Source organism: Lottia gigantea (genome assembly GCF_000327385.1).
Source record: "Lottia gigantea unplaced genomic scaffold LOTGIsca_52, whole genome shotgun sequence".
Taxonomy (NCBI): domain Eukaryota; kingdom Metazoa; phylum Mollusca; class Gastropoda; family Lottiidae; genus Lottia; species Lottia gigantea.
The window spans coordinates 620,258-647,478 of NW_008709781.1; the positions used below are offsets into that span (position 1 = coordinate 620,258).

The window sequence follows — 27,221 nt, forward strand, 5'->3', positions numbered from 1 at the left end:
AGGTAAAAATAGACGTCCAACGTTTAATAGACAACCCAAATGTAAACGAGGATAGATTGAAACGAAAACTAACCGCTTTGGAAAGAAAACTTGGCGAATTGCTAGCAGAACTAGACAAGACCGCGGACAAAACCGAGTTACAAAATTCGATATCCAATTTGAACGAAAAGATCGCGAAGCAAAAATCAGATGTTCAAGATATAATTAACACACTTCCCATTGACAAAGATACGTTGAAACAACAATTGACTGCTTTGGATACTAAAATCACGGACGAATTAGAAAAAGAAGTGGGTGTGATTAAAAACTTTCTTCAAAATAAATTTCGAGATGATATGAAAAATTATATTAAAGAACAGGTCAATCTTTTGGTATCTAGAATTCATGACGATTTTTTGAGACAAGAGAAAAAGTTGAGCAAATTAGAAGCTATTGTCACGGACAAATCGTATTATTTCAATCTACCATTCGAAAGTGACACTGTCTTCGATAGAAAAGACCAAATTTATAAATCAAACAAATACGGATTCAAAGCAGAAATAAAAGTGGGTTCTCTCGCATACGGAGAACCTAAAAACGTATTCGATATCGGCGAAACGCAAGAGTTTTCTTTTCGAGGTAATTGTCTGATTCAAATAGAGTTTCCCATGAAGGTTAAAGTCAATAAAGTAGTCTTCAAACAAACCGGTAAGGCCGTCAAACATATTTCATTATTCAATGATGGTAATTTGGAGGAGAATATACGTTTGATTGATAAAAGGGATCAGGAAATTGAAACGAAAAATGGTAAATATGTAGACACCTTTAAAATGGAAGTAGAAAATGATAAGGATATCATTGGAATCAAAGATTTGGATATGATATTGGAGACGGAAAATCCACCATCAACCAACATTGACAAAATTCCACCACGCTTACACAAACACGGAAAAATAGAATCGAGCAGTCACGAGTTTTTACGAACAACAGACTTTGAATACGTAAAACTATATTTCGCTTTAGGTGAAAAATACACCTCTATCGATGTTCATAAAAGTCAACAAGAACGAGAGTTTATAGTACATTTATCGTTTGCCGAAGGTTCCGACTCCATCCTTCATGCTGGTGGTTATATTTTTAGAGCCAAGATAAACATCGAAAAAGAAAAAATAGAATATTCCTATCATCTTAAAGAGGACCATACGAAAAAAGAAATGTCGTTAGTACGCGTAAATGTTTTTCCTTTTAATACCCGAATATTTAAGAATACTAGGCCAAACGACCACGCTCTATGGGATATTCCGTGGTTCTATTTATCGGAAATTCACTTAATTTAACGACTTAAAAAATGGAACTCGAAAGCAGACAACAATACATGATAGACAAACAAGAAGAGTTGAAAATAAAGTTAAGACAGTACAATTCATGCAGGAAAACATGGAGTAGAATCGATTCTGTTTTCAAAACAGCGAGTGTAGTTCTAACGATAGGAACAACACTTGCAACGGCCGTGACTGGTGGATTAATGGTTCCTGTACTTGTCCCAACTGTATTAGCCACAATTACTGCTATTCAAACTTCATCTTGTGGCTTGATTGCTAAAGGTTTCACGAGCAAAAAGAAAGCTCATTATAAAAAGAAAACGGATATCTTGAATATGTATCTTAATCAATTGTACATCTTTTTCGAAAGATCGAGAGAAGACAAGAACATAACAGTTGAAGAATTACAAGAATTCAATGAAATTTTGGACAAATTCCATACAGAAATATCAGCGGTCAAAATAAAGAAATAATCAAAAATATATACTTAAAAAAATATGAATAAAATCGAACTTGATGAAACATTGATAGAAAACGCCCTATTTTCCGATGTTATCAAGGCAATCTCTGATAAATTTAAAACATTCAAAGGACAAATTAAAATAGATGGAGAGATAGTCGAGGAAGGGAATCACAGACAATACATGTCACTCCTCGGTTTCAATGCCAAAACTTTTCACAATATCTTTTCAAATATGGACAAAAAATCGGATGCTTCCGATTGGTATTTTACAGGAAAAATAATTTTAATGAAAGACAATTTCCAAGAAATAAAAAGGTCGAGAGTTGGTAGAGGAGGAACTGATCTACTTAAAAAGATCAATGAATACGAAGGCGAAAATTGCTACATACCTACAGATGGTCACTGTTTTATCAAATGCATCAATCGTGTTTTAAACGAAGACTACACGAGAGAATTTCAAGAATACATCAACGGGTTTTCAAAAGCAAATAGAAAAGGAGTGATGACTTGTGCTAGAATGAAGGAATTCAACAAGAAATTCAACACTTCGTTTCAAATTTATAATCCCAAAAACAGACATTTTCATCCCAGAGACGTTCACGATGAATTAGATTGGGTTTTTTACTTACACAACTCGCATTTCTGTTTGATTAGAAGAAGCCAAAAAAGTTTGGGAATTCAACAAATAGAAGACAATTACGAACAGGTGTGGAAAACGTGTAGAGACGATAACGCAGTAACACAGGTTTCACCCCTCAAACTAAACGTGCTTTCGAGTATGAGTGATGATGCGTTATTCGCTTGGGATCGCGAAACGTATTCAGAAAAAGACACGCGAAGAGCAATTCCATATTGTTGCACTTTAATTAATTTAGAAAAACTAAGGAAAATGTTAAACAGAATAAATAATCTCTTTCCAGATTTAAAGCCGTCAGATCCCATTCCAGAAGAATTTTATGATAAACTAATGAATGTAGTAGAAATATTTGTAGGTACAGATTGCATTGATCAAATGTTGAAATATTTAGATCAATATGATAGAAAGAGATTAATATTAATTTCTCATAACGGCAGTGGATTCGACAACTGGATCGTGCTTAAAAATGCAAAAAAACTAACGCATTGCCCTTTAAAAACACCCAGAGGAATTCTATCTTTTCCTTTATCTAATCCATACAAGGATGAAGATTTACAGAAAAAATGGAAAAGACAGAAAGAAATAAAGGGTAATTATTTACAACATATTAATTTCACGTGTTCCTATCAACACGAATCCTCTAGTTTGGCTGCATGGGGAAATTCTTCCAATCTCCCCGCGAATTTGAGAAAGATTGCCGACGTAGATATCGCTAAATACACGCAAGGCAACTGGGAGGAATTCGGACACGAATGGGAACCTTACGCCAAGAGAGATACTCTCTGTTTGGGTGCTTGTTGAATAAAATACAACCAAGTGACGAAAGAAGTTGTAAACCAGAATATGTCCAATAATCTAACGGCTCCATCTTTATCTTTAAAGGGTTGGTATTATTTATATCATTACGATAAAGAAATGGTGGAAGAAGAATGGTATGAAACTACTAGAATGGTTGCGAAACATACCGAAAAAGAAAACGTAGAAAAAGTTTATTCACACACTAATCCTTTTATAAGAAATTTTATCAGACGATCTATTAAAGGAGGAAGAGTTTCCGCAAATAGAAAATCATTTGAAACGAACAAAATGGATGAAATTTGTAACGTATTAAAGGAATATACAGAACTTGAAAGTAATAACCTAATTGATTTATTCAAAGAATACAGCGCAAGCACAAAAGACAAAACGGAGGTTCATTCGAGACTTAAAAAAATAGAATGTACTAAACTAATGGCATTTGATGCTAACGGTTTATACGCTTCCGCCATGTCGGATTTAGACAGTGAATATCCGAGAGCGGAAAGTGGAAGACCGTTTCTACCAGAAGAAGAAAAAGAATTTGTAAAACTCTTCAATAAACAAAAATTCAGACCTAGAACAGCTATTTTAACAGTGTGGTTTGACTATCCCAAAAACATGTTCTTCCAACCGATACCAGCTAAAGATAAAATCACTTTCACGAATAAAGAAGGTAAAAAGGAAACTGGTAACAAAATCAGGTTCAGAAATGGTTTCTGTCACGACGTTTTAACATCGGTCGATATTCAAGAAATAGTGAAAGCCGGTGGACGAATTATTAGAATATTAGATGGTATAGTTTACGAAGAAAATTTTAAAACTCCACCCTATAGAGATTATATTTTAATTTTGAGAGATTTAAGAAATAAATATAAACGAAAAGGTAATATCGTGGGTAGTAACTCCATGAAATTATTAGGTAATTCCTTGTATGGTAAATCAATTCAGAAAGATATATTCACAACTAGACATTTATGGAATGAAGCAACTTTACAGGCCAACTTTGATTCACGCGTTAAAACCTATGAGAAAATTAATGATACTCAATATATTGTTGAAACGGAAATTGAAGAAAAAGAGACCGAAGACAGTAAATCTACACGACAAACACCTAGTCATTTGGGATCATTCGTTTTATCTCACAGTAAAAAAATAATGAACAATTTCATTCACGTCATAAATGGATTTTATAAACCCGAAATATACTATACCGACACCGATAGTTTGTACATTTCATCCAAAAATTGGAAAAAACTAAACAGAGTTGGTTTGGTCTCCGAAAAAGACTATTGCAAAGGTAAAAACGATTACGGTGACGGTGGAATTATATTTGGTTTATATTTAGCACCAAAAGTCAAATACAACATCGTTTTGACTTCTGACGGTGTTTTAAAAGAAAAGAAAACGTTTAAAGGTTATTCTAATGATAAGATAAGTGTAGAAGATTACGTTCAGTTAGCAAGCGGACATGATGTGTCGAACGAATTTAATAAACCGTGGAAAAAATGTTTCACCAATGGAGTAGTTATTCCAAATGATAAACAAACTAAAGTTTTTAGAAGTTATTTGAATAATGTTAAAAGAAAACCACCAAACAGTGAAGGAATTATGTATCCTTACAACGACAAAGATGAGTATAGTTTTGACGAAAACTATGAATTTGATGTTTCGATTATCTTTCTAATCAAGAAGAGAATGAAGATTGTTTTAAATGAAGTTGAATGACAATTTCTTCGTTGCCAAAGTCTATGAACCTGTTTTTACCGTCTTTGATTTCCAGATTTATATCTTTGATCATGAAAGAATTGACTGGTAAATAGGTCGTTTGAAACGGTTTCTCTATAATTCTGTATCCGATCGGCACCGTAAAAGTAGGTATGCTGTATATGATTTGGCGTTTGTGCTTGTTGAAAAATCCACCGTTGATCAAATTACAGTGAATGTTGATCACATCGATGTCGTTCTCGATGTTGGCCTTGTGCGGCGCCAATGTCGATTGCGCGTATATTCGTTTATCGAACCCTAGTAACGCATTCAACGAATTTTCTACGTTGAAATCGACTTGACTGTTATTTCTCAAGATCAGTTTTATTTTGTTCAGATTCAAATTACCTTCGAATTCGATATTGTTTTTGCCGTTCACGCTTCCTGCATATTCGGATAGGTAATCGTTGATGGCTACGTATTCGTAGCTCCCCGGTAGTAAGCTTATGGTTTCGAACGTAACTCCGTTATCCGTCGTTATTTTTAGTTGATTGTTTTTTTTCGTTGATGTTTCTAATGGAATTGTAAACGGAGAAATACTTTAATCCCAGTTCGTACTGTTTATTGCGATCGAGTTCATACTCGTAGTCTAGAGACAATTTGATGTCTGGTTTATTCGAGGTGATAACGAACAATTGTTCTTTATTGGACATTTTTAATGACGTTTATATAGTCTTTTTTAGTGATGATTTTTTTCTCCAAAAGCCGTTTTAATATGGCATTGACTTCGTTGTATTGTCTGTCCGATCGATGACCTTCTTTCATGGCCGCTAATATTATTTCTAATCTATTAAGCAATTCTTTATTGTCGTCGGATAAAAACGTTATACCTTGTCCAGATGCCACCATATCATCGAATTCGTCTATTTCTTGTATGATTGGTGGATAATCTTCTGCATAATCGTCTGATTTCTCTTCCTCAATAACTCTTGTTATACAAAAATCAACTTCTTTCAATCTTCTTGTTTCGGGTCCTGACTTTCTTATTGCATGTAGAAATTTTGAGTATGCAACTAAATCCTTGTAATCGGCAATTTCAAAATCCTTGCCATTCATTAAATCTATTAACCCTCTCGTTAATGTAAATATAAAGTCTTTTGTGTCGATTTTGAATAAAGGGGAATTTGGACTAAATATTATTCATCCATCTAAAACCTTGATTATCAACGTTTGGTGAAATACTCTTTGGTAAATCTGGGTCAGGGTTTGAAAAAAGACGTTTTATATCATCTAATGTCCTAATTATAATACCATTATATTCAATCGGTTTGGGTCCTATATGAGGTGTGGGTTCTAAAGCTAATTTCTTTTTAATATCCTCTTGAGATTTTAATATGGGTTGAAATAGAGTCTGTAGATTTTCCGTTAATCCGAGTTATTGTAATCTGTTATTTTCAACTTGGGTCTTTATTTTATTCTTAGCTTTGATATATTCTCTATTTCTTTTTAAAAAATTATTCCAATCCTTCATTTTTAAAAAAATAAAATTAACATATATCGATCATAACTCTTTCTCCCGCAGGTTTTCTAGTATTTACAAATACATATCCATGATCATGAGCTTTACAAACCTTTTTAAATGTATCTCTGTCCATTCCGTGATTTATAGACTGAATGATTTGAGATAAATCTTTATCGTTTAATTCAAATAATAAAAAACAATTTGCATTTTTTCTAATGAACATAGAATCCATCCCGTAAAAAGATTGGGATTGGTATATGCAGTGACAGTTGTGATGTCTTCCTTTGGTGAAGAATTCTTGTTGAACAGTTTGATTTCTTTGCGCTACGCAGTCGTCAAACAATATTAAGTTCTTTCGATTGCTATCAATATTAGACAAGTCTAGATCATTAACATTTTTCGTAAGAAAAACTTTTATATCCGTTGGATTGAAAGATGGATTCTTTGATTTAGTGAAGTTTTCTATGATATCTTTTATTTCCACTTCTTCTTCGTTTTCTTCGTAATATTGAAATATGTCTTGAACGTCTTTCTTTGGTAAATATTCCAAAGCTTTGAGGAATTGATAATACGATTGCTCTGGTGTTGTTGTGTAGATATACAGAGAATCGAAATCTAAAAGGTTTGGTGTTGTCAACATGTTAAAAGTGAGATGAGTTTTCCCAGAACCTGAACTACCGCATATAGCATTGGGTTATTAGGAAATATTTCCGAATGATTAAATTTCTTGCCCATTTTTGTTTATTACATTTTCGTACCAAAAATCACCCCGTTGCCTTTATACTTTGAAAGGAAGATTCCCTCGCCCGAACGTATGTTTTTTAAAAATATGGCGTCGCCCTTGTGTTTGACCTTCATTTCTCCGGTGTCGATTTTATCTATTAATTTGCTTAATCCCTCTTTAACGGTTTTCTTGGTTTCTTCGCCAAATCTTTGTCCGAATTCTTTAACCGTCCCTAATATATCTCCTACTCCCGAACCCCCTCGTGCTTCTCTTTCCATTACCAAATTGTGTCTACGTGCTTCGGCGTTTGCAGCGGCTTCAGCTTTCTTATCGTTGACAGCTTTGGCTATCCCAGCAGCCCCACCAGCAGTTGCACCGGCTGCAGCTAAACCAGCAAAGATTAAAGGTAAGAAAGGTAAAAATCCACCTTTTTTTAGTTAAATTCTCATCAATTCTTTCCAAGTCTATATCGTCTCTGACTTTGCAATGTTTGTATTTATCGATAATCTTTTGGGTTATATGCACTTTTTTACCGTTGTAAGTTATTAGAGTCGGCGAATTCGTTTCCATAGCTTCTATTATTTTCATAACTGGTTTCATTTTTAAAGGGTGTTTTTTTATTCAATTCTTATCATTCTTCTATCTGATATTTTAATCCAATGTTTTGCTTCTTCCAGCAATAAACAGTAGCCGGTCACATCTCCTTGTGTTTTATCGATGTGAATATTTATGTTTACCCCTGTTTTGAAAAGATCTTCTTGATGAGCTGACAGATCGAAACAAAAGATTGGATGATTGAGTGAAAAATCTGTGTATTCAAACTGAGGCGTATTTCCAAACAATTCGCACATGTTTTTATAGTTTCTGTACAATTCGTTATAATCTTTTTTGGAAGGATCAATTGTCAAAGGTTGATTGGGATAATTATCGTTGTTCAATCTGACTTGAACTTTGCGAATGATGGGATCTTGAGTATGGTTCAATGCCACTCTGAAAATGTTGTTGTTTGTCTGAGAGTCGGGCACGTTTTTGAAACCGACCATTAGAAATCTCGCTGGTTTGACGGTGTTGGTGATTGGCCACGTGGTGAATTCTCCCGTTAAAGTCATGCTACCTACCGTGTTACGACGAAGAAAAGCAATTTCGATGTCTTTGGTTAAAGAGTTGAATATTCTCGTTTCCACTTCTACGGAAGGAGTGATTACCGGTATGTAAAGTTGGATATTCGTTATTTCCAATTTTGCGTCAGAGTTGTTTTCACCAAAGAATATCTTGTTGTCGTTGATTTCTCTTTGCAAATGAATTTTATACGGTAAACCTATGGAAACCTTTCTGTGTTCCAAAAGACCAAATAAAGGATACAACTTCCAATTTACGTAATTACCCCATCTGTTGTTCTCGACGATATTGTTGTATTGAAGCGCTCGCCGGGGTGTTTTATGGTCTCTATCGGATTTGAACCAGCTTCCAAAACCATTTCGCTGAATAAAGGCGGAAAGAAGTTGTTTTCTAAAGGTGTGTTGGTTTGTGGAATTCGATTCTGAGTGGCGTCTTTGATTTTGAAATCGCATCGGAAATGGGCATCGGAAAGCAGCAACCAATTGGACAACGAATTAATTTCAAAGGTAACTCTTCCTCCGTCGTTTATTTGGGTCTTTGTCCCTACTGATGGTGAGATGATAATATAATCCTCTTTCTTCTTGTTGAACGAATATTGAATCGGATCATACAATTGAAAGATTGGATCCAATCTGTAATTTTTGCTTGCCATTTTTATCCAATGATTTTAAACCCTTTTCCTTGTTTTTCTAAGGCTTGTCGTTCTAGTCTCTTGTTTCTTAGTTCTCTTATTAGCTGTAGTTCTTTAAGTTCGTCAGATTTTTTCACTGCATCGCTAATATTTACTCCTGCTTTTGCCAAAGATCCAAGAGCTTGCGCCCCTGAGGAAATGAGGGATTTGTTGTTTGAGACAAAATTGGCCACTTTGGGGATGAGAGATGTTAGCGCAGAGAAGAAACCGTCTCCTTCGAATTTTTTGTGTTCGTGTTTTAAAATTAAAGACATTTTTAATGCGGTTATTTTATACTGTATTATTATTAGTGATTCTTGTCTGTGTAATTTATATGGAGTCTGTTATAATACAGTTTGGGGAGTCTGTTATATTACAGTTTGGGGAGTCTGTTATAATACATTTTAACAGTTGTGTCTTTTCGGATATGATGCATTGAAAAAGCTGCGCATGCGCAGAAGTGAAATGCGTCATATCCGAAAAGACATATACTACTCCCCTTTCGGACAGTCCAGAGGTTCATTGCTTGCTCAAGATCTCAGTGCCCTTCTATGGCCATAGCCAAGGGTTTATTGGGTTAATTTATTGGTATCCTGACCTCTGTCAGGTTCTGTACCAATTTTTTCTTTCCCAGTTAAAATTTCTTGTTGCTTTCATCAAAAGCGGATGAGTGGAGAATCTGAATCCGTTGCTACCACTGCCAGCAATAAAGCGTTCTCTGTAACCATTTATATCAAAATGAATACTTATTAATTCGTGTCAATATTGTGCTTGTATTAGTGAAATCTTCCACTTCTTCACCTTTTACCTTTCAGAAGATGGTTTTAGGCGTTTTGTTGACTATAAAGAATTTATTTCCTCCATTATTACAAAAGAACTTCCTCTTTAACTATGTACAAGTATTTATTGTACATGTTTAATGTACCTATTACGTAAATTTGGTTGATATAATTAGCTAATTCTAATGTTAATAATTCTGCACAAGAGTGGTTTGGACATTTTTATGTGAAATCATTTTTTTAAAGTTGAAAGCCAACCGATATGATTGGTATTCCATGTCTATAAGCTAACACAATTTCAATAGAGAAAATAACTTCCTTTTTAACAAAAGTGTTGATTGATATATGCATGATATTGAACTCGAGGGCAATATTGACGTCTGTTGTTATTACCATTAAAATATAACACTACAAAAAAATAAACTATATTTTACGAGGGTAACAACGTAAGGATCCTTTCTACCAAATGGTTTTCGGCCGAACATTTTGGCATTGATCTTTCCCAAATTACCAGTACCCATTTTTTAAAATCATCATTTAGGTGGGTAGGAGGAATGAAAAAATTGCATTTTTCGAAGCTCGGTTGTAGAGATAAAAACACAATGGTGCATTTTGGAATGATGTAATTATTTACCCCGTTTTGTTTAACTCTTTGTAAAACAAACTATTTCTCAAATTTCATTGCAGCCAAGGGCTGTTTTTCGGATAAACGAGTAAATAGTAAACAAGTGGTTGCCAAGTAATTTTCAGTATATCAAGGGCAAATTCCATTATTTTATCATAAACGATAACACCGAATTCAGTGAAGGGCAATAATCCAAAACCATTCATCGAAAAATCATAAAGATCGTATTGTCATAGATGATTCAAATTTCAATCAGATGAAATCTGTGGTCTCTACTGTGTTAACACACAAATTTTGCCGCATTTTTACTAGGTCAAAGGCAATTACTCAAATCCGTTCATCTAAAAATCGTCAGATTCTAATTTGACCAAGATCTCATCAATATAAATGATCACTCCAAATTTCATTAAAATCAGATAAGAACTGTAGTCTCTTTCGTGTTCATAAGCAAATTGTGGACGGACCAACGGACGGACAGGTGCGACGACAATATACGACCACATTATAATGTGGGCATATAAAAAATATTTTGATCTCCTTTAAGGGTTGGCTCTGGTCGACATTAACAGAATTTAAGGGAATATATCCAGGTATAACACACTATATATTCTCATGTTTACCCCTTTTCTACATTTCCTCTGACTTAACTCTGCTTTAACCAATCAAATTTCTATCCTCTCCAGCGCTGGCACTTTGTGACGCAGTGATTATCAGGTAAGGTCAAAATGTTAACTTGACGGACGATCATGAGGGCTGTCGTTAGACCCTAACTGAAGTGGCTTTAATAAAAAAAAAAAAGCTATAAAAAATGGAACGAACGTTTGGTCTCATTATAATTAGACTGACGACACTTGTTAATTGTTTTGAAAAGTACTATGTTATTATTCCCTTTTGAATTAAGTATGTATCGATGGATTCTGGGGCCCGTGACCTACACTAGGACCACTTGATGAACAAAAAGATTGAGTATGAACTTTTTATTTTTCTCTTGAATATTGTTAAAAGCTGACACAATATGTCGTAACTTGTCATTGATAACCATAGTTCTTTCCACCATGTAGCTAACTTCATCTAACTTATTCCAACTTCCAAAGAACATCCACCAATCAGGCATCTGAAATCGAAATGATATGGAGTTCGATTGCTTACAGTATGCAATGTTGTCTAAGACATGCGTTACATCTTACAATATTTGCCACTATGATCTCAAACGACGAGGTTTTATAGTTTGTCTCTCTGGGGAATTTGAACACATGTTGAACAAAATGGTTGTGGGGAGCCACTAAGAATTTACCTATGAGATATGAAATCTAACACTAAATCCTAACACTAAAATCTGAACCCTGCTCGTATTTCAGTATTTAGGCCAATTTCCTACCTTCGTGTTCAGATAAATTGTATACTTGATGGCATCATTTACTTTCCATTTGATTTGAGTTTCCATTCTTGAGTGAGTTGTCAGCTACTGGACTTTAAGCAGCTTGTGTTGATTGTATCCTTGGGATTCGAACTTCAACCATTGTTTTTTTCCCTGAAAGCTCATGCCAACAGTAATGCATATGATATGAATAGTCAATTTTGAGAGTAAGTTATTCATCGTGAAATAATGAATTACTAAGTAATGTTTTATGTTTTACGACGTCATGGAACGTTGAATGCTGATGAATGTTATCTACATACATAACAATTAGTTATAGCATAGCGATGAAATTGGTAGATTGTCCACAGTGAAAGCTTATGATACAATTGTACAAATGTAAATAATGAAATTGGAATCTGGAAAGCTGAATGTTATAGTGTGCAGATATGTAATGCGGATGAATCAAATGATAAGGATGGTTCTCAGTTATGAAATGTTGACGAGAAGTAAAAGATTGATGAGCATTAATAACGTTATTGTTTTGTGAAATAATGCTTACAAACCTTAGATATTCTGGACTTTTTTCGAACCTTACTTCCTTTTTTGATGAAATACTGTCCTACGTTTGTTTTTACTCACCTCTGATTCCTGAAATAAATTAATAAAAAACTAATCCAATACTCCTCTCTCCAGGCAGTAGTTTTGGAGGTAGAAATCACAGAAAATACATAAAATACTGAAATACATTGTATTCATGATGAAAAAAAAAACATAACACATTAAGCAGTATAACTAAGTATGTGTCATTATGTAGATAGAGTAATACGAAATTAGAAAAAGGTTTATTAAGTTATAGGCGAAAGGCGTGCGGGCGAAAGCCTGTAGGATGCAGACTGGATTGCCCGAAATTTTCTAACGAATTTTTCCTGTATTTTTCTCTTTGCTTTCGGTGGCTGCCATAATATTTTTTCGTCTTTGGTGGGTTTAAGTAGGTCTAGAAAACTATTCGTGAAGATTTTATAAAATGCGTAACCTAATTGGATTGGAGGTGAACTTGCTTCCAGAACAAGTGTTTCCAACGCTATCTAGTCGGCTAGTCTTTAGTTTCTAGATAGTGGTCATACTAGTACATTGTACTTACCTAGATTTATTGTTGTTCCATTAATTGGGTTGTTTCCACAATACCAAAAAATCTGGTCGGCATCAGAAAAGCTGACATTTCGGACTAATAAATAATTTTCCGCGATGCGATTATTGAAACAACCACAAGAATATTTGGAAGAACTAGTAATCCTGTTGCAAACTGGGGTTATAGAACAAACAGCTGCTGTAGAATCACTTCTATAAAAGGAAATCCTCTCTGATTTCTGGTCTGATAAAGTACATCTAAACTGGTGGTCTTCAGGAAAGGCTAGCTGGACTCGATATAAGTTGTTTCCTGAACAAAAAGAAACGCGTAAGTGACAATGAGTTGAGCTTACGAATATCATTCTACCCGTTTCGGTCATTTTCAACTTGTTTTCACCACCCAAGGTTCCATTAGGAATAGAAATTCAGAGGGAATTATCATATAATTATACTTACCATGGTACAAATTCACATTTTAAAAAAATATTCTGCTGAGTGAGTGGGTGAGCGTTAACATATTCAATATTAAACTTAAAGCTTCTTGGTTAGCAGTTATTGAATAGCGGAATAGGCAGATAAATGGACGCATAACGACAATTTGTATCCAAACTAAGTGTAAGCGTATAATAATGAAGGAGTATGTTAAAGGAGTATGGGGCGTTTTTAGTTGTCATTGTGTAAGATTTATTTTAGTTCCTTATTAGGTCAATACATTAGTGGCGTAAGTATGGCCTATTTTTCTCATGAAGGGACAAATGATAGGCGTCTTTCGGAATAAGTTATGAAGGGACATGTTCGCCATCCGTTTGACCAATCGTAGCTCGGATTTAGAATCAGGATTTTTTTTAGCAATCAGTAATAATTATCCACGTTTGAAAGTTAAAATGACAACTTTACTGTTTGCAAATTCTTGCTTCTATTCATTATTTGATTATGCAATTATATTTATACGGTCTCTTGATACTGTAGGGGATTTGCGTATATATGTTATATAATTGTATGTCTATTCCCGAATTGTCTATATTTAGTAACTAACGTAACTCCTGTTGTTTACATTTAACCGGACGTAGGGTTTCTTATAGAATATAGGGCTGTACTTGTTATACAAAAGCCGTGCATGATACATTGACCGATCAGCAATTGTTATGAAACGTGGTCCAATGGGAAAAGATGTCTCGCTTTACAAGTGCAGTGCGCAACCTCGTTAGGTATAAAAGTACAGACTTCAGCTTTATTTAGTCGGTCACACTGACTTTAATAAAGGCAAATGGCGTATGCAAACTGCTCTGAACCAAGTTGCCAAATGGGCAAACGACTGGGGCTTCATTATTTCGGAAGCTAAAACCGTCGATTTGTTCTGTAGCGGAAAGAAGGATCACAACAGTATTGACCTTAGACTGAATGGTGTTTAGATTAAGGTTCCTGGAAGTACACTTTGACAAGTGTCTTACTTGGAGTACGCACATTGATTATATCTGTAACCGGTCTACAAAAATCTTAAATGTTGAGCAAATGGGGGGCAAACAAAGAAGCTCTAATTATTATGGTAAAGCAAGTGACACTCAACTGAAGAAACTCGACATTCTACACATGAAAGCTATACGTATTGCCACCAGGGCAGTCGTAGGTAAGAAGAATGAGGCGCTATTTCAGGAGGTGGGAGAGAAACCTTCTCTTCGGAAGGATGAACTATCTCTCAAATTCTGGGGAAACTTAAGTATTTGTCCGAAAGCTGTCCAACGTATTTCAGAATCAGAAGATTTGCTCGTGTCGGAAATAACCAGAAGAATCGGAGTATTTCTTACGTGCAACCGATCATTGATCTATTGAAAAAGCACATGCTAGACCAAGTTACGATCCTTGAACGGCGCCTATCGGCTACTCCGTATTCGAAGATTACCAAAGCGACAGTCAACACCCAGCTGATCCAGAGTACCAACAAGCACGAGAATCCAGTAGGAGCAAGAGCTCACACTCTTGATCTTATTGATTCCGTGTACGCCGACCATTTGAAGATCTACACCGATGGTTCCAAGAGTAGTGCAGCAACAGGTTACGGTTTTTACATCCCAGCAAAAGGCATCCGCATTGGTAAAAGTATTCCCCCGCACTGTTTAGTGTTCACAGCAGAACTTCTTGTCATTAGGGACTCGGTAGCATTGCTATCCGTCAATTACACGGAGCATGCCGCAATTCTATCTGACTCGCTAAGCAGCCTCCAATCTAGTTTTCTCACCTCTTCTAGTTGCAGGTCAGAAGTTATTGCCGAAATAAGAAGAATGATCCACAACTACCAAACCAACAATAACCACAAGATTGAATTAATATTAATATTAATTAATATTAATAAGGTCGCATCCAAAGGAACTGAACTGAAAACCGCTTGTAAGCCATTGACAGAGTACCTGGAAACCAACGCCATACCAATCTCCATTCCGAATGTTTTGGCTCCACCCACGGACCACTGGCATACGATAATGGAACTCGTCGAGTTTCACCGCCATGTCATTCGGCCCGACCATATCTAACGAAGAATCAACAACCAAACCAACAACACAGAATCATCCAATTTGAACCAATCCAACTACCAACAACTTCCTAGTTTGCGATATCAGCATCCGCCGGAAGCAAACGTTTACTTGTCATCTACCAACCAACCATTATTTAGTCAGTCGGTCGTGGGCTGGACCTTCGTGAGTTTGTCTCTTTGGGAGTTACAACACTCCACTCGCAGATTTAAGTATTTACAGATGGTTAGTCCGTAATGATCTGACTATTGGGCTTGTGATCTAAATTTATCCCCGGGATGGGTGAACTCTAGGTATTCTATTACGGAAACTTCAGCGTTCCACTCTAGTTGTGAACCTGTTCTAAAGAAGGGTAAGGGACTCATAAGCTGGGAATGTTTATTTGTAAATTTTTCGTAATGTCTTTGTCAAATGTGTTCGTTTTATGAAGTTATGTGAATGTTAATAAACGTACTTAGTGTAATCTTAGTCCTTAGATTTCTTTCGGAAACCACTATCCAGCATCTTGATCCAAACCCTGGATTCCTGATGAGCATTACTTGAGGGGAGGCTTGGCAGTTGAATTGGAGAGCTGTTCAGGAGCCATTCACCCCCCCCCCCCCCTTCTACAATACTAGTTACCATGATTACACAAGTGCAAATATGACTCTGTCATACAGAATGTGAAATTTCTTGGTAAAACTAGTTCAAATGGTGCCTACATGTCAATGTGTTGAAAGCAAACCAATATTATTGGTGTTTTTCATCTATAAGGTAACATAAAAAAGATTTCAATTGTGAAAATGACTTCCTTTTTCAACATGTTTTAAATGTTCAATGTATTGACCTTCAGGGCAATATTGACGTCTGTTGTCATTGACATTGAATGTAAATAAACTTGATTTGAAAGATGTCTGTAATTATCATTATGTATGGTTAAACGAATGGATAGTTACGTATTATTGCCCCACTGCATATTCAGATAGTGCGACTATGGAGTTCAAATAAATAACCATGTAATCATTTACCTCGTTTTGTTTCACAGTTTTGCAATCCAGGGAACCCTACCCTGGCCTCAATTAAAGCTCAGGTCGAACTGACAACTGAGAGTACTTGCTAATTCCCATAGGAATGAATATGCATCCTCTCAATTGACTTCACATGCATTGATTTACAAAAATATACAATTTTAGTATTTCACACTTAATTTGGGTATACTTACTAACAATACAAGCAACAGCATAGTTCGAGTTATATTTTAATATTTCTATTCCTAAATTTGATATATTGACATTCAATTAACAATACTCAAATATAAATGATAAAGATTTTCAAATGTTAATTAAAAACTTCTATCGAAACGTATAATTAAAAAATAAAACCGAATTTTATAATTCAATGCCACTTTGGCCGATAGCTATACGCTGACAGTTATTGGTAAGCGGTTCGTCCCATCACATCTTAAGTTGTCTGGAAGAATGAGCATTCCCTTACTCTCTATCTTCAAAATTAATGTCACATTGCTGAAGTGCAGCACAAAGTTACAAAATTGCTCCAGTTTGATCCTCAGAAAAACAGTAGTTACGCCCTCCATCGTGTTCTAATGGTCTGCCACAGGCCGTAGCAGGGCAATTTTGATCCATGTCAGCAACAGCTTTCCATCGCAGTGAGATACAAAATTTCAGTTATGACTAATGAACGCCTATGGTTTAAATCAACACCAGGCGCCAACATGCCAAGGAAGTAGGAACATATTCAAGATAAAATCATATGGGATATACAATCAACATCCATGTCTCTTTTACGATTTTCACGCTGTATCGGGGCTTCTGACAACCGACGAAAATGTCTTTTCTGATATCCAGGTTCGCAATAAGCCACGTGTTCTGGCATTGACGGTGAATGAAATGAATATGAACACTCCCTGTAGTCCATTTAAAACTATAAAAACGTACCATAAAACCGGAATATCACCGAAAACCGCAACGAAACCAAAAATCCACGAAAATCCCATAACAGATGATAACCTTATGTACATGTGACATCGGCTACGATCACGTTTTCTACCAGTGATGTCATCGGATGTTTTCATTGATTTTTCAATTTCATACAAAGTAACACAAAAACATATGATATTAAAAACAATGGTCAAGGCTACGAGTACGAAAAATCCGAAAATAAATCCATAATGATCACCCATCCAAACACAGTTTATTTCACCATACCTTATATGGTAATGATCACCTTCAATTACATCAAGAACCAAAAGCACAACACACAATATAAGGGGGCCCAACAAAGCAATGACACAATATCGCCAAAACGCATTGTTCTCTTTCAATGCTCTGTGAGCCAGCATCAATGTAGGATGGAATGTGATTACCATGTTACCACCAATGCAATTCATCCATGTGAACACTGATAACCAGCAAAAATGGGTAAAAGCAGCTACATATTTGCAGACACCAACATGCATTTGAGGGAGGTAAAGAAGACATTGGGCTATTATAAGCAGTCCTGACAAGCTTGCGGTCATTTTGCCAGGAAGCGTCCGCAATTCTGTAAACATGGCAAATATGACTAAGGAAACGAGAAGAAAAAAGACAGATATGGCCGTACAAACGATAGAAATATAGCCTTGAATCTCGTCATATTTGAAAAACTGAAAATCTTTCAGTTCCATTTCATCATGACAAATAACAGCCACATTTCCTTTAAAGTAGTACTGACTTTCATCAATTCGCAGCTTCTGTTCAACAAGTTCCAAACTATGGTTTCCTATAAGAATATACTCATGTTCATTGTATTCATACATAGGACCTGAACAGTTGATGGAAGCAGACGAATTATTCTCCTCAACTTCTTGGAAACAGACGCAAACTTCATTAAATACCAACGACGAGTTTCCCTTGTCAATTGTTAAATCATACATAATATTATCAAGTGGATACATGAAACTTTTAGAACCAATATCAACACGTGAGAACGGTTTACTGTTCAGAAAATAGACAGGGGTATGCTGGATACATCGGAAATCGTCATTCAAACATGTCTCGTTATCTGTTCGGTTTATATTGTTCATTTGTAAGGTAAGAACTACTCCAGACAAAAATCGGATAGGTTGTTTGCTCCAATTATTTAGCAGTTTGGAAATTGGGATATTGGATTCAATTTTCAATGAAGCAAATTCCTCTTCAAAATCTTGAATAAACTCCATGTCTACTTTAGACGTCATCAACGTTATGACGTCAAATAAATTAGCCAGTCTGTCTTCAAATGTTATATTGATGTCGAACGTTCGAGAGTTATTAGGAAAGGGTTGAAATTCTGGGGATACAAACACTTTAGACTCCTCCTGACACCGGCCTTCTAATGGAAATTGACCAGCAGGGCAAACAAACTTGCGACATCTCTGATACAGTAGATCGAGATTCTCGTCATCCTTACATAACTGACTTGATGTAAAAATGTCACCATTTATAAAGATGTTCGATTCCTTCTGTGTAGGTATTTCAAAAAGAACTGAAAGTGATTCGAATGGTAGAGTTGGTAGTGGTGAAAATTCAAAGAGAAAGATTCCTAACTGACACACAATGCAGTTTAAACTTGTAGTTGACGTATCTTGGCGTAGATCTTCAGCACATGAGATACAATCATAGTTAATGATATCCTCCCCGTTTGCTTCACTGGTTTGCTTTTGTTTAGGTCTAGAATAAACGGTGCTGCAGTGGGAATCATCTATCCGTGGTTTAGAGTCTGCCAATGGTAATTTGTCGTTGTTGGAGCAGCTCATACTTGCTTCCCAGATGATCACGTTGCTTCTAACGAAATCCTCTGATAACCCATGACATACTGCACAAAATATATTTCTAAAAACAAATCTGTATTGCGCATTCAATTCAATTGGTGGTAACTCTTGTGATTGGTTTTCACATTGGGTCCGAACAACTTCATCTTTCCAATGTTCGGGGCATTTGCCAATTATAGTAAACGTTGTATAATACTGTCTTTTTCCAACGTTTACACATTCAGAATACCTAGCCAAGAAACGGATATATCGACCTTCAAATGAGTCATTAGCATTGACAGTAGAATTGTCGATGATGTAGTCCGAAAACAAATAGTCGTCACTGCTATTTTCTGTTGTATTGGCATCAAGATGCAGAAAATCTCCACAAACATTCATACTCAAACCATACAACTCACAAGAGCAGTGCCACATTGAAAGAGATTCGTCGAATTTAGGAACATCGTAGCACTGCGTATAATCAATCCCACTGCAACTTTGTCTTGTCTCAAAGCATAAAGCTGAAAAAGAATGAAAAATAGATAAACATAGAGTTGTCTCATGTTTCGCCTTGTGAATCTTAAATGATACGCAATATTTTGAAGAAAACCGTTAGAAGCGCAGAATGGTGAATCGTATTTTAATTTCCAAAGAAATTTAAGCATTCAAACTAATAAGAAATACAAAAAGGCCTTTGCATTCTAAACTTGAGTATTTTTACGGTCACCTTGAGAGTATATACGGTTTATAATTTATTTTTATGCCAATTATACATTACTACTACTAGCAATGTGGACTCTCTGAAAGGGGTACCGAATAAATTAACTTCGTCTTACAGTTAGGAGGGTTGACATTGCTAGCAACATTCATTAAGGACGTAAGTGGACCTAAAATTCTATGGTCTTTGGAAGAGATTTAACCATTCCACCAAGCTTAGCGAGATTTAAACAAGATCTGAGCAGAAATCTTACTGCGATTAGAAGAACAGGGGTCATAATTTGTTTAAGTTGCTTGGACTTTTCCGATGAATGGTGAACCTTGCCACCAAGTTTCGTTTCAATCCGCTATATACATGTGCCTCATATTACATAATCGTGAATAGGACGAAGTCGACTTAGTTTCTCACAAAAAAGGGAAATAACCCCCGTTAAACTTTTCCCTGATTTGCGAGGTGCTCAGATTAAATGATGTTGCATTCAAGAACACACTAGTATACTTTGCCTTATAATTTCATTGACTATTTCTTTGGAATATAGGTTTCAGAATATCACAGATAGCCTGCTTTAGAATAACGTTGCGTTAAACAAAAATTTAATTATGGACATCTATTATCACTTTGGTTTTTATTTTTTACTTCAATCAAAATTTGGAAACATTTTCGGTTGAAAAGTTCTATTTCTATCAACGCAGAGTCATTCAAAGACCACCATTAACATGTTGAAACTGATATTCTAATTCATCTTGAAAAAAACATAAAATTCGTTCCATTGAAAATGTGAGGCCAATAAGTACTATTTGATTCAAGTGATGACCTAGGGACAAAAGTATTGATATAAAATTAAAGAACTCACCATTCGAGCAAATAACTAACAGCAAACATAAAGAGATATATCCCTGTTTCCACATGGTCTTTGATTCAAATTTTGATAAATGTCTACAGCAAGATCAAATATTATATCTAATATGCGAGTTGAACTTTTCTACAACCTGTTCAGCTTAGACAATCAACCACTTTCCGTATTCACTAAATATGTTGATTATTTCAGAATCTAATTACACTAAACACATACTATTCTTTTTATAAACACTTGTCTTTTGCAACAACATTCATACATAGAAATAGTTCGGCTATCATTCCCATATGAAGGAAGAGCGTCCTTCTGATACGAAAGGTCGGCCTATACCCGTACAATTTTCTTTGTGTCGCAATATACTATAATTGAACAATAAATCCAGTCAACTGTTAAGACAGGGGTCAATGTGACGTCTTTAGATGACCACTCAACTTTCTTTATAACTACTATTAATTGTAACGTCTGAAAATCTTAATTGCAATATCTAAAATATATGACCGATTCGAAGCACACCAGACTTAGCATCTTTTACTATCAACAACTATATAGGAATTTGTATATTTGATTACTATTAAGTTTATTACCTAGGTTTATGTTTCAAACTTCACGATTCATAATGGCCAAATTATAATTATTTCTGCATGACCGCCGAAATAGAAAGAGGCTTATTAATGATTCTTCGACATTATAATCTGAAATCAGCACATAAGCCACACAGCTGATATGTGTTTAATTTATGAGTAACCACTATTGAGAACTATCAAATAAAAATGAAGCTTCGTTGGTTTAACAACAGCAGTGAGACTTTGGTCCCGAAAGACATATAAATAAATATATATTATTAAGCGGTTTAATCTGTTTGATAGATCTCCACTGAAATACATTAAAGGGACATTCCGGTTTCTTTCTTCGCTCAAATTTGTAAGAACTATACATAAAACTCTAGAAATAAGTATCCTTAACGTATATGAACATTTAACTAAAAAAAAAAATCGGCCGTTAAACTACCAACGCAAAAACTATTTAAAAATTTACGAAAACTTTTAAGCTGGTTATGCTTTTTGGAAGATGTAAGAAAACTACCGTACGGAATTAAGCAAAACGAACGCCTAATTGTAGAGAAATATGCCTCCTATTTTTATTTATTGTCATGTATAATTTACGACGTTTTGAATAATAAGAATTTTGCTTACTGCCCCTTTAAATATAATTCAACTTGTTAAGTATTGTTACTACGGTGAATGGTACAGTTGATGAGTTTTTTTTTTTTAATTTCACCTGTATGTTATTTTTATAAAACGGAGATAATGAGAACTGTTATGGTCGCTGAACTGACTCATTTTGATTTCACGGGGTGTAAATACATGGTCGCTGGTCGCATCATGAAGGTGGTCGCTTATCAATCGTTAATTATATTGAAAAGTTGATGGGCGGACTTTATTGAGGTTTCATATTTTGTTGCTATGTTGGTTCACTGTATTGAAAATGAATTGTACCCTTCATGAGTTTAAAGAAATTTTTTTATGTTGACGAAGGCAAAGAGTTATTTTCCTTCTGTCGGATGAGCATTTCATTCGACCAAATACGACGTTTTCATCGGTTTAAACCACATGACATCAGTCTTTAAGAAAATTCAAATGTATCCAAAATTTATGAAAACACTACAAAGGTCGCAACTTTAAACATTGAATTTAATTGATATATCGAGTCGCGCAATTTAATTTACACATCGAGCACTTTGTTACTTGAAAGTTTGTTTACGCTTTTTAGTACTCTTAAGGGATTTATTCGCCCTCAGTAATTTATAATAAGGTTGGTTTGACCGACAATAAAAGATTGATATATTGTTACTATTAAACAGTTGATTAATCCATTATGAAGGTACTTTTGGTTTTTAATGATTAGTTATACATGTTAATCTCTTATCTATCCCATTATGTATTGTTTAATAATCTATTGAATGTATTAAATGTTAATCAGCATAAAAGCGTTATTTCCATTATAGCCGAACAAGTAAATCGTACAATTATGTGTTATTTACAGATATTCAATGACCGCACATATGTAAGAAATACATATTGATATTGTATAAAAAAAAATGTAAAAACGGAAGTCACTCCTAATCAAAATCCAAGTTCAAGTTTTATTTTGATTTAAGATAATTCTAGATGTCACACCACATCCGAATGTTGCTCTTTTCACAACAGATCGGATTGTTTTCTGATGATTTCTACTAGGAAAAGAATTGCACTGGATTTAACGACTGATTTAAGTTGTTACATCTTGTTTGGTTTTGCCGCACCCTCCCCTGCTACTTTATTTCAAACGAACTTTTATCTATACCAATATATCTTTAGAATAAGATGGTGTAAAAACCTTAATTTTTTTCTGTACATACAAACAGTGTACTAGTAATTGAAAACTGACGGCCATCCAGATAAGATGCATTCTAAATGGTGGTCATCTGCAAGCTCTACTGGCCTCGGTTAAAACAGTCGGCTAATTCAATTGTATTTAAAGTATATTCAAAACAAATATTTCCAGCACAAGTTAATTGTGATTGACAATGTTTGATCTAATTTGCGTTCATTTTATCAGCGGTTTTCAAAACATTCTTCTATGCGTCCACATATTGAATCAGCAAGGGAACAATGTCCCCATAAGAAAAATGTAAGTTGATGGGAACGGAAGTATTTTACACAACGCAATCTTTGCCAGTTCCGGATAGTCATGTCTCATGGTGCACCAGAATTTTAACCGCGTGTAACTACTATACATGGCTTTGACATTGGTATCGGTTGTAATATGGTATCAGTTCATTTTCAACGTGATCGTCAGCGCCAACAATATCTTCACCACCATCAACTTGAACTTCAAACGGATTGCGCACTAGTGCGAATTGTTGAGCATTTAGTTCCAGAAAATATCTTCTGAACTCAGCCTTCAACGACAGAAGATGTTCTTCACAGATTTCCTTCATATCAGGGAAAAGTACGTTTCCGTGATCTTCAAGATATTCTGCGAGTCTTGGCAACAGAGCATACCGATCGGGTCTAAATTTTCGCGCCATCAAGTTTAGCGACCGCATGAAACCTTTCAGCTTGTCATGATGTCGGACTCCCTTTACCCGAAGCGATTTATTCAGAATATTAAGATTCTCAAAAATGTTACTTATGTAACAAAGTTTACACAGCCAGTTCTCGTTATTCAGCATGAACTCCCATTCCTTAGTTCGATGACAAGTTGCACCATATTTCCACGTGATAGACAATGAACCTCAATGTAAAATAGAAGATTAATATTCCATTCTCTGACAGAACTGTCGAAATAGACGAGTATTCAGACCACTGGACTTGATATGATTCAAAATTGGTATCACTTACCACAAAACTACTCTTAACTAATTAGGGAATGTTTTCGCCGCCAGGGTTTCACGATGTATCATACATTGAACAGTGAAGGCAGTTTCTGGAATCCGGATCTAACTCCCAACATAGCTGGTGCACCATCAGTACAACTTCCATAAACTTTTCCCTAATTTATTTTATTACTAGTCATAAAGACAGAAACGAGGTTAATTACATCAATGCCCTTTGTGGTTGTTTCAAGTGGCTTGCAAATCATCAAATCTTCTTTTCTTCTATTGCTCTCCACAACCAAATATCGTACCGACACGACTAACTGACTGAGAGAAGCGACATCAGTGGATTAGTCGACAACAAATGCTATCTTAGTAGATTTTTTCAGGTGAGACACGAGTTGACTTTCAATATTATTGGACATCGATTCTATGCACCACTGGACCGCGTTATCAGACACAGTCTAATTAAAATTAAACCTAACTTCCGTTCGTATTTTATTAGTTTCGTTTCGAACGTTTTATTAGCTATTAGTTTAGTACGTAACCACTAAAGTAAGGTCTATCACAGTCCTTCTTGACTTTTTATTCTGTTGACCGTTGCTGCCCTTTCCAGCGACAGGATAATGTGACGACATTAACACACGGACTTTTTTTTTTTTTTTTTTTTTTGTAACAATTTTATTTTCCCATTTTAATTATTGACAATACCAAGGATGGGGCCTTGGCTAATTGTCTTACAGAGTCATATATATGTATTTTAAATCAAATAATAACTTATAAAACTATAATAATTCATTATAATAAATTGAAAATCAAATGATATTAAACAGAAGTAAATATATAATAGGCTCATATTATTTCTCGATTAAGGCTTTAAGGATCTGCACATATTCATAAATTATATTGCATGTGTAGTTTGACTTAGTTTGGACCCTGTCTGTAATATTAAGATATATTTTTGTAAATAGGTAATTAGGTTTCTAAAAGAGGGTGGATTATCGTTTAGATGAAATATTTACATAGTAAAATCATGATATTTAGAGGAATTTGATGTGGATGGTTATTTATCACAAATAAGATAATAGTAGTTGTAAATTCAAAATCAGTATTATTTTCCTTGAGAAGGTTTGATAAATCTTTCCATAGTGAGGAAACATATGAACAAGAAAAAAAAAGATGTATATAATCTTCTACATGTGTATTACAAAAAATACAAGAGTTAAATTCCGAGATTTTTTTTAGATACGATTTAGTTGGTAGAATCCTGTGTAACAATCTGAACTGAAACCATTGTAAATTTGAATCAGGAATTAAATTGAAGTTATTACCAAAAGTAAATTTCCAGTCAATATCATAACTATCAAAAATTTTATTCCATTTAAAAATTGCAGTTGGACAGGCCTCTGATTTAGTTAAAAGATTATATATATTTTTGCATCCTGAAGAAGTTAAAATTTGTTCTAGGTATATAGGACGTGTAGTTGGTGATGTATTTATGGTATTTTGGATATTTTTTGTTCTGAGATATTTTTTTATACAGTTTATCAGACCATGGTATTTCTAAAATGATTGTATTCAAGTTATATTTTATTTCTAGTTCTTGTTTTGACAAGAATTCACATTGTTTATTAAACAAATCGCCCAGAAAAGTCACCCCATTTTTGTGTCATGATTGATAGAATATGTGGTTACTATTAATTTTTAATGAACTATTATACCATAAGGGAATTTTTAAAACATTTGATATTTGGTATGAATTTAATACATCTTTCCAAAAACTATTTTTACACTCAATGTTTATTTTATTGATAAAAGTGTCTCCAAAATTAGCTGAATTATTTAAACTATCTGTACCAAAATTTGCATTAAATATATTTATCAATGACTGCTCAGTGATATATGCTCGGCGTATCCAAATTATTTTCAAAGAGTTTAAGAGATTCACGTTCTATCATTTTCAAACCACCATTCTCCTATGACTGAGCGTTTAACTTTGTCGATTTTTGAGTTCCAAATAAAAGCAAAGAATTCAGTATTAAGTTGTTTTATAAAATCAATTGATGGGTTAGGAAGGGAGGTAAATAGATGTGTTCACTTTGGTATAATAATAGATTTTAAAACGGTTATTTTACCAATAGGGGTTAAATATCTTCTTTTCCATTGGGACTTGAGTCAGCAGAGGTCAAGCAAAGGTTAACATAATAAATACAATTTTATAACCTGGAAAAGGTTTTGTTGAAGGCTTAAATCATCTTGTATCAATTGAATTGTTTTTATGCATTTAACAAAATTTTAATCGAATTTCTCGAATTATGATTTTTTTTTTACGTATATTGATGAGCTCTCCCGCGAACTAGTGATCTTCTGATGAGTATGTGTTTTGACATAACTTGGTATGATGTAGTACCTATGGCGATATTACTCATCCTTTTTTTGATCCACGTTTTTGTAGTTGCCCAATTTTTTATTCCGAATTTTTGTCTAACTTTGTACTGAAAAACAAACAAAGTGTAGTTAGGGATCTGTAGATGAATTTGGATTTGATCGAACGTTGTTAAAACAAAATTATCGTGATATCGCTGTTGACGTTTTTGCGACCTCTGATAAAGATATGACTGTGAAAAGTAAGTAATTCTTCGCCAATAGTTTAAAGCTCTTAAACAAAGTACAGCACCAGAAATAAAGGCGAGATTAGCTCTTTAAAATGTAAATATGTATAAAGAGTGCGAATTTATTACTTATTTATTAATCTGATCATTCAATAAAATATTACCGTCTGTTAAAATATCAATAGAGATTTTTAACAGTTTATTGTTATTTAAGCATCTCTATTCAAATCGAATTGATTTGAACAACTCATAGTTTAAACATTGACTTTTTACACGTTTCTTTACAAGCTGAATTTTAAAGAGATTGTCTAGCTAACGAAGCCTGTTAGTAGCAGTCTGAATTCACAAAAATCTCATAACCATTAGAGGATAAATCGGGAACGTCATCCGATCAAATATCCCGACGAAAATACGACTTAGTGACACAAAAATCGCATATAGTTATCCTAATATGCATCGAATATCACACTAATCATCTAGAATGTTAAGAAGTTGACCAACATCGTCATAAAGATGAAATTTCATGCAACTGGGTACAATTTTCGACTTACCT

At 34.6% G+C, this 27,221-nt stretch overlaps 5 protein-coding genes across 5 annotated transcripts; 3 read left to right on the top strand and 2 right to left on the bottom strand.

Moving 5' to 3' along the window:
- Nucleotides 1-335: 335 nt before the first annotated feature.
- On the top strand, nucleotides 336-1,316 carry LOTGIDRAFT_165554 (hypothetical protein; the record flags this gene model as incomplete). Its single annotated transcript, XM_009062590.1, has 1 exon — nucleotides 336-1,316. The coding sequence occupies one exon, from the start codon at nucleotides 336-338 to the stop codon at nucleotides 1,314-1,316; it is 981 nt and encodes a 326-aa protein (XP_009060838.1).
- Nucleotides 1,317-1,798: 482 nt separating this feature from the next.
- On the top strand, nucleotides 1,799-3,202 carry LOTGIDRAFT_165555 (hypothetical protein; the record flags this gene model as incomplete). Its single annotated transcript, XM_009062591.1, has 1 exon — nucleotides 1,799-3,202. One exon carries the CDS (start codon nucleotides 1,799-1,801, stop codon nucleotides 3,200-3,202), a length of 1,404 nt encoding a protein of 467 aa, XP_009060839.1.
- Nucleotides 3,203-3,316: 114 nt separating this feature from the next.
- On the top strand, nucleotides 3,317-4,924 carry LOTGIDRAFT_165556 (hypothetical protein; the record flags this gene model as incomplete). The annotated part of the gene is made up of 1 exon (XM_009062592.1): nucleotides 3,317-4,924. One exon carries the CDS (start codon nucleotides 3,317-3,319, stop codon nucleotides 4,922-4,924), a length of 1,608 nt encoding a protein of 535 aa, XP_009060840.1.
- Nucleotides 4,925-6,450: 1,526 nt separating this feature from the next.
- Nucleotides 6,451-7,749, bottom strand: LOTGIDRAFT_165557 (hypothetical protein; the record flags this gene model as incomplete). The annotated part of the gene is made up of 3 exons (XM_009062593.1): nucleotides 6,451-7,094; nucleotides 7,184-7,534; nucleotides 7,683-7,749. The coding sequence occupies 3 exons, from the start codon at nucleotides 7,747-7,749 to the stop codon at nucleotides 6,451-6,453; spliced, it is 1,062 nt and encodes a 353-aa protein (XP_009060841.1).
- A 9,398-nt stretch (nucleotides 7,750-17,147) lies between these two features.
- LOTGIDRAFT_165558 (hypothetical protein) lies at nucleotides 17,148-20,750 on the bottom strand (the record flags this gene model as incomplete). Its single annotated transcript, XM_009062594.1, has 2 exons — nucleotides 17,148-19,645; nucleotides 20,696-20,750. 2 exons carry the CDS (start codon nucleotides 20,748-20,750, stop codon nucleotides 17,148-17,150), a joined length of 2,553 nt encoding a protein of 850 aa, XP_009060842.1.
- Nucleotides 20,751-27,221: the final 6,471 nt, after the last annotated feature.